We start from the raw sequence: 15,470 nt of genomic DNA, 5'->3' as shown, positions 1-15,470 counted from the left end.
ACCAAAATCTGAGTCTGGTTTGTTTTATAGGTAGGCTCATATTTCAGGCCTGGTCTGGCCCTCTGAATATATAATTCAATTTTAGGCCCGTCTAACATGTGTCGAGCTTGAGCAGGCCGGTGGGCTATCCAGCCCGTGAACAAGTCTAGAGATGTCTTTCCAACCTCAGAATAAAACCCCTTTCTCAGTACATAAATAACAATGCCCTACTTTGGCACTTGTTCTTAGTACTAAAATTAGGTAGAAGCCTTCTATCCTCCCATCAAAGCTCGGGAAAAAGTCTCCTCCAACAAACAAGGCAAGAATTTTTTTTTATTTTTTTTTGAAAGATTTCATTGGCAAAGTCAGTACAGTGGACGCGTCCGCTTTGGGCACTCATTCCCGACATTTAAATAAGCATGAATAGGTTTTAATATGTGTGTCCATCGGTGTAACGCGTGGGACTGTCGGAGTTGACTTTGTTACAGTTAATTATACGGATAACTACCCAATGAGAAAGAAAAGGCACCCGACTTTTTGACACCCACCATGAAAGCTCTTGCAGTTTTGTGAATTGCCCCGCTCCATCTTTCTTATTTGCAACGCAATCCAATAGCTAATGTGACTCACAAGTATGTCTCTCAATGAAACAAAGTTTAGTCCAAGCAGAGGTGGGCGATGCAAAGGAGAAGAGTATTATTTGGTGTGCTGTCCCAAACCAGAGATATAACTTTCAATGCCATGCCATGATTTACACATGAGATGAGACATGCAAGAAAGTATGTGCATGCATGGGAGTTTTGGCATTCATGTTAAAGATTAATGAGTGGATATGCATGGGATATTTATGCCAGATGCGGTTACCTAACCCACATCTTAACCACTATTCCATCTACTTCTAGTGAAGGGACTAGCTCTACTTAATTTGAAAAAGGTATGATAGATACCTTATACCGAAACTATATTATAGGATTCCACAGCCGATCCTTTTTTTTCCTCAATTTTTGAATATTTTATTTTCTGATCTCATGAATATATTTATTCCATATTGGTTCGATTTTATCCGATTTACCAAAAAAAAAAAAAGATATGATAGATTTAAGTGAAAACTCCCACAACTAAATTAATCTCTTGAATGGTGCAAAATGTTGTGCCTTGATAGACTTTTAAGGACATAAAAGTCTGCCTCACTAGATTGTCAAAACGGAAAAGGCACAATGTCTGAAATCTGGCAAAATGTGCTGCAGGCTGTAGGAATACGTGGTTGGATTCCTCTGCATTTCCCTAATAATTGAGACCTTCAGAGCTTGTATTAAGAGTATTAAGAGTTGGTGCAGATTAGGTAAACCATTTACCATCACTTGTAAATTTTATCAAATACATGTCTAATGATGATATTTTGGACAAAGTGAGATGCATGAGATGTAGTTATCACTGTGACATTATCCCAAGACAATCAACACAAGCAAGCTTTTTTTAAAAAATATAAAATAAAAAATAAAAACCATCCATATCAGGATGGGGAATTGGCAACCAATGCGCATTCAAGTCAAAAGATACAATGTACAAAGCCAAGCTGGAAAGTCATGCAAGTTGAAACTTGCCCAAGTTAATTGCATTATGAATTTCTTATAGCTAGGAACGCGGATGATTGGAAGCATATATATATTGCTGTAAGAATTTGCATTGCAAAATTTCTGCATTAGACTAGCGAGCTTGGAAGCAATCAAATTTTCTGGTAACTTGTAGGCATAGTGGAGCAGTAAACCACTATTTTGTTGATCAAGCATCGCCTTGGTGGGGTACAAACGACTGTTAAGAAATTTGCCTAAGTTTAAAGCGAAAAATTCAACAGCCTGCATTCGCACAACCATCTTTAGAGGAGACCCTAGAAAATGGCAACAGGGGCATGCAGTAAAAGAAAAAGAACAAGCTACACTAGTATCATCATGATATCATCAGCCAAGGTTCAGTAGAAAGCCGGCCCTCTCTTTGCCACCTTCACCAGATGTTTCAGAGGCTACCCACTCATCGATCCCTCTCCATTCTACCACCTAGCCTGTGAGGCAAAGGCATGCACCCACGCACCTGACCCTAGGACATTATTGAAGAAGTTAATTACAAGAAAAAAGAAAATAAAATAAAGAAAACTCCTCCTCCTCCTTCTTCCAAGATCTTAGCCCTCTTAGTCTGAAAAGGCTGCTCAAAGAGGTCCCCTCAGCACGAGTTTGTTTTCCTCTCACAGACAGGAAAGCTAAGAAAGAGAAGATGAGAATGGGAGACCCTACCCCATGCTTAATTCCTTGTAAAGCATCCATTCTATGCGGATACCCATCTACAGAACTCTACAAAAGATGAAAGGCCTGGGCCTCCTACATCTCTATGAATCCTTTGTGATTAAAAGAAATAGGTGAGAATGTTGGAACTTGTCTGTAATGTTTTCTTTTTGGTTTCATAATTTCCCTGATTGAGTCATCTGGCCTCTTTCCCTGCATGTGTGTCTTTAGGATTTCTAATATCACTCCTGCCTTGGCCGAGCAAGCCACAGCGAGCTCAGCGAGCGGAGGCGGTGGAAATGCTCGGCCATCGCCAAGAAGCACCGAGCTGCCTGACTGGGGGTTAGCATCTGGTGAAGCCTGTGGAGGGTCTGCTGCCGCAGATTATCTGCCTGTAAGTTAAAAAAAAAAAAAAAAAAACCAAATTCAGTTATACATACAAGCCAGCATTTGAATATCTGTTCATATAAATATAATTTAGATAATTTTTAATTTGCTTCATTAGAAATATATAATGCACTTTATATATATATAATAGCCGTGGACCATACCAATCATCTCATCTCATTTCCATAGGCTCCATTCATCGTACACTCGTCTCGATGATTAACTAGCAGAAAGTAGATGAGCTGATTGGCGTGGTGCATGTAGTGTATGGTATAATTTGCCTTCGCATTGTTAAAAATATGGCAGTACAAGGTTAAATCTAAAATTTCAGTAGAGGAGAAAAATAGAGAGGAGTGTCTCTGAGATATAAAATAAGTGGCTATTCGGCGACTACATCTGTATAGAAAACAGAATTGTCAAGTATGAAAATTGGAAGGTTTGGTTAAGCTAATGTTTGACAAGTGTGGTGGATGAAGGTTGATTCTAAAACCTAGGGTCGAAAAATAGGGAAGGGGTGTTAAAATAGGCTTCGAGAGGTTAGGTAAAGGTTCCTTTAATGTACTACAAGATAATGTGCTGTTGGCTAATGGGAACATATCTTCTGTATAAGTTATCTATTGCATATGAATGCTAGAATTACATGCATGTGATGCTGCCATACATCACATGCAACATGATGTCATGGTCATTACAGCACGCAAGTTGACATATGTTATCACACTTGCCTTTGTTTTTTTATACATGCATGAAGAAAAGAAGTTTAAAATAACTTTATATATATGCTTTTGAAACAAAAGATGCTACAACTATAATGTAAACATTAGGTATTAATTCAAACTAATTATCCAAAATTATAGAGAACGGTCAACCCTGCCCAAATCATTGGCACAAATATTATTAGTTGACCCAACTGCCTGCTCATAAAATTCAGGTAGAAAGTCAAGTCTTATTATAATGGACATGCCAATAACCCTAAATATATAGTAAAATAAGTCCTATTATGATGGAACGAACGTTGTTGTATTGAGTTGAATCTGCAACCTAATGGGATGAACACTGTATTGAGATTACGATCCATCAACAGAATTTATTAACACCAGCTGACTCTATAGAATACACTTAACATGATAAAATCTACTCGGCAATCGTCTCGAATTATCCGCTAAAATTCGATAGTAAGTAATTAAAATAGCATATGATCAATAATTTAGTCACTGAAAACTAGAGAGGTAGCAATGGTGATGATAGTGAGGGAGGTGTTTCTTACCTGTCTAACGAAACCTTCGAGAGCAGAGAGCTTGTTAACGGCTACGGCCATCTGGCCCATGTAGTTGGCCATGTTGGATGGACAGTTCAAGGCATCAGAGATGACGGTGTCAGAAAGGGATCTATAAAGGGCTTCAAGGCCTTGGCTCAAGGCTTCCTCCGTCTCATGGACGGACTGTTGCAGGCCACAGACTCCCAGTATCTGCTGCTCCGTAAGTGGCTCTGTGTGTCTTAGGGCAATCTAAACACAAATCCAACGACCAAACAAGAAAAGGATAAGAAAAACTAGCAGAAAAAAAACTCATTCTTGAGTTTGATTTGATACTCAAATAAAGAAGGCAACAATCAATCCTCAAGGCAGTCACCATTCTATACAAAAAAGAACGTATTGTATTAAAAATTTTGATCTTATATTAATCAAGGAAGATAATATTGTTTTAATAATACACACTTGAAAAACAAGGATTTATTTTGCATAATTTTCCCTCAGATATGATCATGAACTTTGGCTGAAGGCATCCTTCATAAGCATCAAGCCAGATGATTTTTTTTTTTTTTCAAAACGAAAATATCACATCTGTTACATCAAAATAAATAAAATAAAAAGATAGCCATGAACTTTAACCTCACGGATATTGAGATGGAAGGAAAAGATGATATGGAATGCCATGATCGCCAACAAATAATACCTTAAAACATGCAGCCTTTTCTATTTTTCTGGCTACTCTTGAAAGCAGATAGTGCTAGACTTCCCACTTTTCCATATACAGAATTATAAGTTTTATTATATTTTGATAAAAAATAATGTGGCAGTATATTTAAACATCATGATGCAAGGCTGGCTCAAGAAATAGGGAGAATAGGGTGCTCTGATACCAAATTGACATAGAACAGAAGAAGGAGAGAGGAGAAAAAAAAAGGGCAAGAAAGAGAAGAGATGAAGGAGGAGAAGAAGACAGGGAGGCAGGGAGGGAGGGAGGGAAGGCAACTCAATATTCTATATTTTCGTATCTCAGTAATGCAAATTGTGTTCTCAATGAATATAGCAATGGGTTTATATCGACAACCCAAAATTCTAATAAGAGTCTCATGAAAATAAAATACTGAAATCCTCATAAAATTCTAGTCCTAAAGTCCATATAAAAATAAATTTTTCTTATTTCCAAATAGAAAAATTGTTTCTATATTTTTGTACTTAATAGAAGTGCATCTAGATTTCTTATTAGATAGTCCTCCATCATATCAAATAGTAATCTTAACCTTCTAGCTGGTCCTTTTTGGGTGAGGTCCTAGAATTAATGTTATAATATTCTTTTACTAGCAGCAAAAGGAAAATTAGAAAAGCAAACTATATATGTGTGTGTGTGTGTGGGATCAAGTTACACATAATGTAACTTTTATAAGCCTACATCTTTCTGAATTTGATGATGGAGGTTCTATATCAATTACCCGAGCTATGGGATATAATCTAGTATGTTTAAACTATTTATATATCAAAAATTATATGATTTGGAGACCTTAGTCTATGCATCAAGTAATCAATTTTTTCATGTTATTTAAACTTTCTAATCACTTGACATCAGATAGGGTTCTCCAAATTGCATAATTTTTGGTGCGTAAATAGGTTACAGATAATAGATCATATTTAATAGCTCAGATCATCGATGTGTGACTCTCAATCAGCCAATTCAAAAAAGGTATAACTCTATAAGTGTCACACTAGATATAGCTCTATAAGATTTACACTAAATATGATAAGAGTTTGATATATATCTTGTGTAACTATATATGTAGAATTTTATATCGGTGATCCGAGTTGTTAGATGTAATCTACTATCTCTAAATTCTCATATACCAAAAATCATATAATTTAGAAATTCCTAATCTATTCATGAAGTGATCAAAAATTAGACAATTTAAACAACATAAAAAATACATATTTTTTGATTGCTTAATGCAAAAGTTAGGGATCTTTATATTTTATGATTTTTAATATATAAGCAGTTTAGAGATGATAGATCACATTTTATTATTCAAATTATTGTTGTGGGACTCATCGTACAATTCAAAAAATATATATAACTCTATAAAAAGTTACACCAAATGTAACTTGTTCCTGACCTATATATATTATCATCTCTTAGATTGACATGAAAATAAAAGAAGAGGAGATAAAGATTATAAAATAGTGCTTGCATAGTTCTATCTATGATTGCTTTAATTTAGGTTTCACTCTTTAATTTTTACCATTCTATATAGAGCCCAGTGGCATCATATAGAATACATGACTGTAAGACTACACACAATTGTTCGAAAGCCCTTCTCCCTATCTACCTAACGTCCACACCACCACCTACTCTCCAGTATGGACATCAATACTTTACGACAAGAGGAACAAGCCAAAGTCTCCACAAAAGAATAATCCCACCTTCCTCCTTTGAACTAATCTGAAGAGCAAAATGGCCCTTCCATCAATTGGGACCTTCCACCACGTTAGCTCATCCATCACCCATTTTCCACGCCAAAATGTATGGCACTAATAATATTATGTCTGATGCCTCTCAAACTTGCAGATATATCAAAGCTAGCTATCCAATGGTTGCGATAGCTACCGTTCTAGCACTCCATCCCCAGAGCAACGACAGCCAACCACCAGAGTCTACAATGGCGAAGATTTCAACATGATGGTGGACGCAGAAATAAACTTAAGTTGTCGGAAACGTCGACGATCGTACTGTCAGTATGATATAGATTCTCAACCATATAGACTGGACGCAATAAGTTGGTGGTTTGTCACTAAAACGAATGACTTGCATGCTTGCATGTCTTCACGGACAGACTCGGAGATCTACAGTGGCAACCTAATGTCGTCGATTCCCTTAACAATGATTTCCATCGATTTTTCTTCAGTGCTAAATGTAGTGGTTTACGTATTAGGACGAGCTAAGGAAAATGCTTCCTGCATCCATTTGTTACTGATCAAGTTCCTCATGTTCTTTTCTTTCTTTTCTTTTCTTTTTCTATTTTTTTGATGATGAAAGGGGAAGGTCATGCAAGATTTGATAAGATTTATGGTTGTGCGAAGTACCTTGATGATCTCGGAGGGGCGGAAGCCACCAATCCACATGAAGCAGCGTTCCGCGGGGGTCTTCCACATGCCGGAGAGGAGATGGAAGACATCACACCGGGCGATTATGCTCTTGAGGCTCGTCATGGCATCGTAGTGTCCCAGACAGTTCTGTACAAGCATCCGCAGCTCGTTGTCTGGCGAGTGCTCCTGCACTGCAGTCCTCAGGTCGCACATCAGCCGGTGATGATCCTCAAGCCATCTCCCATACTCCATGTCGAACATCGCGGCAGCTATACAATGCGTAAAAATTGAAAAAAAAAATAAAATCAAAGTTCTTTATGTTAGTAATGGAGCATACATACAAGAACAACTAAATGTATACATCAAAGTTTTTCTTTTCTGAAGATTATGCCTGCAGTATTGAGCCCACCATTGCCGCCGGCGAGGCCTTGATCCCCGCTGATAACGCCTCCGCCACCAACAAGTAAACCCTAGTTAATCAACATTGGATATGATCAGTACAATCTAAAGGGAAAGATTAAATGGTCCAGTAGTGGTGCAACATTATCGGGGTCGGCACCTGAGCTCTTGCCCTTTGTAGCTCTTGTTCTAGCTGACTTAGCCTCATTTTACTAGTCTCTAGTTGTTGAATATAAGCCTGTGGAAGGAAAAGACAGAGGCAAAGGTGAAATAAGACACTAAAACCAGGAATAAGAGGTATAAGCGGCGAAAGAAGAGGAAAGAGGCGTGTCTAGAATTTTAGTTGGTTCATTTTTCTTCGTTCTTTGCTTTTACTTTCCTTTAGGTTGACCGACTCACTGACCTTCTTCCTGAGCCGGCTTTTTCTTGCTGCCTCCCTATTCTGAGCAAGCCTTCGCAATGTCTGCCAGCAAATGGATCAGTGACGTACGCTGCTTGGAAGAGCTCAAGCTATAGGTATCTACCTCTCTTTTGGGTGATAAAATGCAGCTTACCTTTGCGTCTGGTGTTCTGGGCCCTTCTTGATCTGAGCTTGCTGTGCCCTTCCTATTCCCTTCCCTCTGCTCCCAAACCAGGACGTCAGAGGTCAAACTTATATATTTTTATCAAACTACCAAACCCATCAGGGGTTTAATTCGTCTCAAATAATATCAAATGGCAGAATTATATATATCCAAGACACTTGAAAGAGAAAGGAAAAAGATTTAACCGTAAATTCAGGTCATTACCTTCACTGCGGCCTTGACATCCGTTTGTGGTTCAGGTAGAGCTGCGACATCATCACTTATTGGGTTCGCTAGATCTATGGACTGCTTAGATGAACTGCTTGTCGGGGAGAGTAAGCTCATTTCACCCTATACGTGTATTAAAGATTGTTAAGCACGAAGCGACTCGTTTTGAAACATTACGAGTGCAGCAGCCTATCAAAAAGCACACACGGAAAGAAATTAAAGGAGAAGTTGGAGATGAAGGGCGTGTTTTGTTGCCCAGCATACCTTGGGGGTTGGTACTACGTGCATGGGCTGAGAAGGGAAAATGTTGAGAGTCTCTGCATACATGAATTCCTGCAAGCATTAGATTTCCCGTAGGTGCAATCCACCACATCCCAAATGAAGAGTTTGAGCAGATAATTGACTCCTTAAAGAAACAAAGCATCGCCCTCTCTTTTCTTGGACACGATCACCATTAAAGATAGATATAAAGATCGACAGATCATTCCATAAATATAAAGAAAGGAAAAATGAAACGAGAAGAAAGAGAGACACCCGGGGGGGTGGATGGATGAATGCGGACTGAACAGCACAGCCTTCTTAGCTGTCCATGCATGTTTATCTCAACGCCATGGAGAAAAAAATGAGAAGAAAAAGGATGAAGATAGAGGGAAAAATAATCCATATGCAACTTTTTGATTGTAGGAATTTGCAAAAGAAGTTGATGGGGTTCTACCCCATCTGTTCTCCCAAAAAAAAGGAAAAAGAATGAAAGAACATAACAAATGGATGATAAAAAGTTTGGTACAGATAATAATTTAACCACCCAAAAAAAAGTTGAGAAGCAATATGCTATTAATGTTAAATTAGATATAAAACTAATTTTCTCAATCATTTTCCAACAATCTAGATGTCCAAGTATTTCTTCGAGCATCCAGTCAAATACAGTACAAGGTTTGGTGGCCATGATCACTTCATGACCCCTGAAAGAAACCCAGCAGCGTTATTATTCTCCCCACCTCTCTTACCTACTTCCCTATGGATTTTTATCATATGATGTCCAAAAAATTAGATCAATAAAGCCAACAGGGGCACAAAATTATGAGAAAGAAAAGGAAAATTAGGAAAACTAGAAGGAGACTCACGTCGCTGCTCTTGAACTGATGAGTGATCTTGCGCATCTAGATACAGAAACAAGGCCGGATCCAACTCTCCCAAGTCATACGGTGCAACGTCCTTACTCCTGCAGTCCAATCGAAAAAATAGCCAGGCAAGAATGAAAATCTTCTTTTTTTCAATTTTAAGAAATAGATATCTAAAACAGTTTTGCACCGTTAAAATCAGCCTATTTTGCCTATGAAAAACATATTATAACCCGACTTCTCCTCTCCTTGCTATCTCTTTCTCTATCCTTCCTCTACTGCGACATAAAATCCACCGATTTGCTCTACAAAAACTAGGATTCTGAAACATGGGTATCTCTGCAGGCCGTCTCCAATCTCTCTTACTAAAAGTTAGATGTTGAAAGGAAAGAAAAGTAAGGAAAAGAAATAAAATTAAGCAGACATGATATCCACCTTCCTTCCATGGAACAAAAGGAGGGGGAAAAAAGAAACGACTACATGGATGGGTACATGATATCCATCGAAACTAAAGTAAATTCTAAGACATGGGTTTTCTCAACTCTTTCTCATCCACCCTACATACTATATGATCAGAATATTTCTAAGAGAAGAAAGAAAAAAGAACACAGAGACAGTCCCGAAGAAACGGTTATCTCGATCCAATAGAATATTTCTAACATATAACCTCTTTGTATATCGCATAAAATAGACAAATCTAAGACCAAAGTTGTTTTCTACAACTAACACTTGTACTATTTTCCTGGCTATTACATGAAGTTTCCATACATGGTGGAGCTCATGGAGGAGGCACGGATCATCCCAAAGGAACTCCGGTGCTCTTGCTGCTGCCCCTCTTTGGACCTTCCTTTTCCTCCCAGTGAAACCCTCCAGAAATCCAAAGGGAACTTTTTGTTCTTTTCTCACCACCTCCCAGAGGATCAGAGCAGCCCATTAATGGTGAAACAAACTTCTGTTATCTCCCATCCGAGCTCTCTCTGCAATAAAGCGATATATCAAAAAGCCACCTTTATCCTCCTCTTTTCTTCCCTCCGGATGTCTCCCAAGTCTCTTCCTCCTCTTCTGACCCAAAGACTTCGGCGAAACCGCTGCAAGATAAGGTGGTGTGGGCGGGGGGTACGTTTACCGGCTCCCAACCGATCCCTTGGACGAGGACAAAAGTCGCCGTAAACCAATGAGAAAGCGGTTCGGCGAGAGGTTAAAAGTAAAAAACAGCCAACGGAGGTGAGCTGACCGGCAACGGCGGTTTTCCGACCGCGGGTTCCGCCGTATGCAGTTTGTTTGACCAATACGCCCTCGATTACGTGCCCCCGTGCATGTGTCTGTATGCATACCCCCTCTCCCTGCACCGCTCACACATGTTTCCATTTCGTGAGGCACCGTGCGTAAGTTTTTTTCTTTTTTTTTTTTCCCTCTAAAATGAACATTTTATATTCTTAATAAAATCAAAAAACAACGAGTCACAAAATGCTCTAAATTAACAACTTTCTTTCTCTAGTCTATAGGGGCCATATAAGAAGCCATCCAGTCCACGACCTCGTTGGTCCCTGTCTTAGACTACAATAGGTAAATGAGAAAATAGGTTGCAAAATGACCCACTTGAAAGGGTGCTTCTTAGAAGAGGTGTGTCTCTTCAAAAGAGTTGCATCAAAAAAGATGCATCGATTTATTTGAATGGATGCATTTTTTTATTATATTTTTGTATGGATGCATCTTTTCATTAAAAGACATGACTATTAGCATGAAAGACATGACTATTCATAGGGATGTGTTTATTCATTTGAATAGAAAAGACATGTCTCTTCACTTGGTGTCTGTTCTGCAAAGTCACCATGAACTCTATAAATAGAGTCTTCCTCCAACCATTCTATACACCGATTTTTTTCAATTCATCTAGTTCTCTTATTCTAGAGTTCTTAGAGAGTATTAGTGAGTTCATTCAAAGAGAGTACAAAAACTCAGTTTTTGGTTCACCGTACAAACAAATTGGTATGCTTTTTTTGTTTGTGAAGATCATTGTATCCTAGGAGGCAAATGCTCAAGAGATCCAAAACACCTGTGTGGAGGGCGAAATCTGTCTTAAGGACATAGTGTCAAACACTAATCTTGATCTTACATAGTTGAATCTTCATTTGAGGTCAGATTTATTTATTCATCTATTTATTATTCAATTTATTTTACAAATTCACAATACACACAGCCAACACTTTGAACACTAGCTTAGCCTAAAAAACTATTGTATCTCTTACCATCACCCAAATATCACAAAGCAGAAGGTGTCCCCCTCCACCATGCAAAGCCTTCGGCGCGGTATTGCAACCCTACCATCGGACAATTAGATGGAGCCGGACAATTTTTAGGTGGTGCACGATTAAGGCATCTTCGCAATGCATCACACGGGGAGCCATGTAAAAATCACACATGTAGCAAATCACATAGCTAATCGACAACCATGCGGGTGGATTGTTTCTCACATGGGAGCCATTTAAAGCCATAGCACGATGCAAATCGTCACGCTACCACTTATTGTACACCAAGATACATACAAGCTTCGAGTCACCTATTCAAAGGTGATAGCAAATTTTCAATTTAAATTTGTTTTTTTCCTTACCAAAATATGAATTATCGTGCATGGTCAACTATCTACAGTGGTGCCGTGTTAGCATTCTAAGTGTAAAACTTAGTTATCATGAAAGTGATGCATTGCTAACTAGCCTTGGTTAGCATCCCCTTCAATTAGGAGAATTCTAGGTTTCCAAACTAATGGATTGATGACATCTTTATTGTACTTTTTAAACAATAAAAAGATTATGCATTTCATATAGATTAAGACTTATATTTCTTATATGACGCATTATTTCTTGGTTCTTTTAAATTTTTCATTACAAACTTTATATTAATCATGAGATATGCATGCCGACATGATGGGCTAGCAAACGATATTTGCAGCAAAAGTTTCATGCCTACCTAATTGACCTTGCACTGATAAAACTTTTTGATACATTTCTGATGTAATCCATGTTTAATCCTATTTAATTAAACCCTGATCCTATTTAATTAGAACCCACATTTGACAAGTGTCCCTTGAATTTCGTAAATTTTGATGATCTTAAGGGCATTAGGGTAATTTTACAGCAGTGAAGAGTTACCTTGATGGGGGGTACTTTTCACGGGTGTAACCACGTGCAGCGTTTGGTCCCTGAAGAGGGCTATAAATAGCCTGTAAGACCTCTTCTCTAATACACGTATTAAGAGCTCTCTCTTTAAAAGATCTCTCGCTAATCTTTGTCCAGATCAGAGCTGTTTTCGATGGATCGCGCGGATCAGATTGCACGCATCTCAAAGTTCAAGATGAATTTAGCGAGCGAAGGTATGATTTATGATTTATTAAGATTAATTATTCCATCAATGGTATCAGAGCGGTGGATTTCAAAATAAATTATACCCTTAATGTCTGAAAGACTCACAACACATGTTATTTATGCATAATCACACTTGGGAGAAAGTCGCTATTTTCTTCTAAAAGATGGAAATCTCTGAATACTTGTTTGAATAAAATGAGAAGAATAATAATATAAACAAGCTCTTGGCTCTCTATATAGCTTACTCCGTTCTAATATGATTGTGTCTAATGCTGGACCCAATAAAAATTAGATCATATATAGATGACTCATCTTTAGTCTTACTCGTTAGTCTTTAATAACATGGACATAACATAAAAGTTTTGAATTTTCTGAAGGACACATACTGAGACTAGAATTCAAATACTTCTTACTTGTTTTTGTCGTTAATAGACATTACATCTTAACATTTGATCATAATAATAATCTAGTCCTTACTTGCGACATAATTTTCCAACAGTTTTCAAATCCTTGATCATGCAAATCACCAATTATAACAAACTAATGTCATGATATTATAGATTAACAAGTAGATTATCATAAAACAGGGCCGGCAAAGTAAATGGACATTCCTATATATTTAAAACAGGTTATGGAACAGCTTTTATTAGAAGTTCATTCCATGTTTAACAAGTACAGTCAAAGTAGCTTTCCTTCTAAAATCTACATGACTTAAAAGTTTTTTTTCGATAAGCTGCATGATTAAAAGTTTGATGTTACATTTTTCTACAAAAGTCAGTCAAAATGTACAATAAGGTAAACAAAATACTGGAATTTTTCTTCTCATGATGTTGATCATTTCAACAATTTTTTTCGTTTAAGAGGCAGGCTTATCTCTAAAATTATTAAGAGATAGCAGGTGGGGGAATGGAAAATGGCATTGGCAGTCCTTCCCAGTGATTTAAATAAATCCGTGGGACATTTCGGTCAATAGCCGTTTCCTGGACCCAAAACTACGAAGCAAGGCGGCCTATAATACCTAACCGCCGCCGGAAAACTGACACATGCGTGACGTAGGGGACCCGGAGACTCCACGCCACGTGGCCACCATTCATTTGAAGGTCTGGATAGGCGTTAGGAGGTGGGCTCCACCGGGCCCCAGCAGCTCCTCTTCCAACCACCACAAGATGCGGGTCGCTACTTACCGCCACCTTGTCTCCACACTTCTTCTCCTTGTGGTTTTGGCTATATTAGTTTTTTATACCATATCAATTCAGGAATAAGCTTTAAGTTAAGACGAGCAAGGATTAAAGCAAAAAGAAAGGCAAAGGAAGAAGAAGTCAAATAAAGGTTCCCCACGATAATAGAAGATCTGATGATCAGGTGGTCGTATGGTTTTATATTGAAAAGTCAAAAAAAAAATCCACAAAGATCGAAGAACAAAACAATCTCAACTTTCCGACTTGCTCTATTGCAATCCTAAATAAAAAGGAGTAGAAGAATGGATAGCTTTTTTGCACTGAAAAAAAAGAAGAACGGATGGCTTTCTAATGATGGATTGTTGAGGAACAGCTGCATGCATTTGCTAGTTCATTTGTTCCATGTTACGGGTCATGATAAAAATCAAAGGAAACTCAGCTTGCTTCTTTGAGTCCTTAAATTGACATTTCTCTCTTTCACAAAGCTATCATTTAAGCTCTAAGCTTTTGAATTGAGAGTTAGAAATATGGCTCTGAAGTCTACAAGCAAACAGGAAGCAAACAGAGCCAAGCTCCAGTTGAGCCCGATGCCTAAAATCTTTATCTTGAGAGAAGGAAGGCGAAGCTCGGCCTGTTGACACTGAAAAGTTGACAAGTTCATATCAACAACATTGTCCATTTTGAACCTTACCTACCCTAATGACCAATAGCTAGGAAAGTTCTTTAATATCTCCTTTGTATTTTCATGTAGTCATCATTAAAATCACCATACATATGCATGTATTTATATAGGTAAAAACATGCATACTAGTGTACGTATGTGTCCGTCTGATCCTCTTTAATGATTGTTGTATTAGTATTGCCGGTGTAACTTTAATCTTACTAATAAACCAATTAAGAAACTCTAGTAGGTTAGAGCTGTTCTTCTGAAGGGCGACTCTGAGATGGTCATTGGATGGCTTCAACAGACCTCAGACAGGGTCGGCAATTACCACCCATTAGTGAGAGATGTTCGGGCTATGGTGCGTGATGGGATGGTCATTCAGGTGGAGCATGTATTCAAAGAAGCAAATGGGGCTGTGGATTGGGTGGCTTCCTATGTCGCCAACCATTCAGGGGACCATCTATAGGTGGGAGAGGCGGAGTTGCCCAATGACCTCCGCGATATTTTGTTTTTTGACTTTTTTGGTTGTATCCATATACGTTATGTATGATATTTCCATTTTAGCAGCCAAAAAAAAGAAAAAAAAAAGGAACTCTGGTAGACTATATTATCTTACATGTCCATAGATGAACTTCAGCACTGCAATTTTGGAGAAATCTAGTTTTCTTCAAACATGGATAGCTACTCTAGTAAATAAAAACAAACTTCAAATGAAAACAAAGATGAGGTTCTATCAAGAGATATTAATTGGTATGTATGCAGTGATCGATACGACAAACTGAAAACACAACACGCCAAAAATGAAATCAGAGGGGGAAAATACTGCGGGAACTTGATAGTATAATTAGACAATTAGAACAAGTAAAGTTATGTAAATTCATATTAAATGAATCCATAACTTCAATATTAATTAAGAATAAGAATGTATTCTATCCTTCCGGTTCTTTTTCTTGTCA

The 15,470-nt window shown here is 38.0% G+C and overlaps 1 protein-coding gene across 9 annotated transcripts; it reads right to left on the bottom strand.

Annotated features, from left to right (window-relative positions):
* Positions 1 to 1,710: 1,710 nt before the first annotated feature.
* LOC103705377 (bZIP transcription factor TGA10-like) lies at positions 1,711 to 10,607 on the bottom strand. 9 transcript variants are annotated; one of them, XM_088716316.2, is made up of 11 exons: positions 10,079 to 10,607; positions 9,314 to 9,411; positions 8,454 to 8,506; positions 8,187 to 8,312; positions 7,953 to 8,018; positions 7,802 to 7,861; positions 7,559 to 7,636; positions 7,409 to 7,469; positions 6,997 to 7,268; positions 3,910 to 4,149; positions 1,711 to 2,647 (listed from the first exon to the last, which is right to left on the bottom strand). In XM_088716316.2, exons 1-11 carry the CDS (start codon positions 10,108 to 10,110, stop codon positions 2,498 to 2,500), a joined length of 1,236 nt encoding a protein of 411 aa, XP_088572442.2. In that variant the 5' UTR covers positions 10,111 to 10,607; the 3' UTR covers positions 1,711 to 2,497. The 9 variants fall into 9 exon arrangements, with proteins under 9 accessions (XP_088572442.2, XP_017697821.4, XP_088572444.2 ...); XM_017842332.5 differs by having other exon boundaries at positions 7,391 to 7,469; positions 10,079 to 10,473; XM_088716318.2 differs by having other exon boundaries at positions 7,391 to 7,469; positions 8,454 to 8,522; positions 10,064 to 10,402.
* Positions 10,608 to 15,470: the final 4,863 nt, after the last annotated feature.

The sequence above is a fragment of the Phoenix dactylifera genome, chromosome 2, assembly GCF_051530095.1.
Source record: "Phoenix dactylifera cultivar Ajwa chromosome 2, Ajwa_hap1_PhDact_Kaust_v1.1, whole genome shotgun sequence".
Classification (NCBI taxonomy): Eukaryota; Viridiplantae; Streptophyta; class Magnoliopsida; order Arecales; family Arecaceae; genus Phoenix; species Phoenix dactylifera.
This window is presented reverse-complemented; position numbering and strand designations above follow the sequence as displayed.

What these genes read in the sequence shown, in the direction of transcription:
- LOC103705377 (XM_017842331.5), bottom strand. Translation starts at nt 10,110, where the DNA reads ATGATCCGTGCCTCCTCCATGAGCTCCACCATGTATGGAAACTTCAT. An exon ending in ATGTCAAGGCCGCAGTGAAG is followed by an intron (nt 8,019 to 8,186) that starts GTAATGACCTGA and finishes GTTTGGGAGCAG; the next exon opens with AGGGAAGGGAATAGGAAGGG. An exon ending in TACAAAGGGCAAGAGCTCAG is followed by an intron (nt 7,470 to 7,558) that starts GTGCCGACCCCG and finishes TTGATTAACTAG; the next exon opens with GGTTTACTTGTTGGTGGCGG.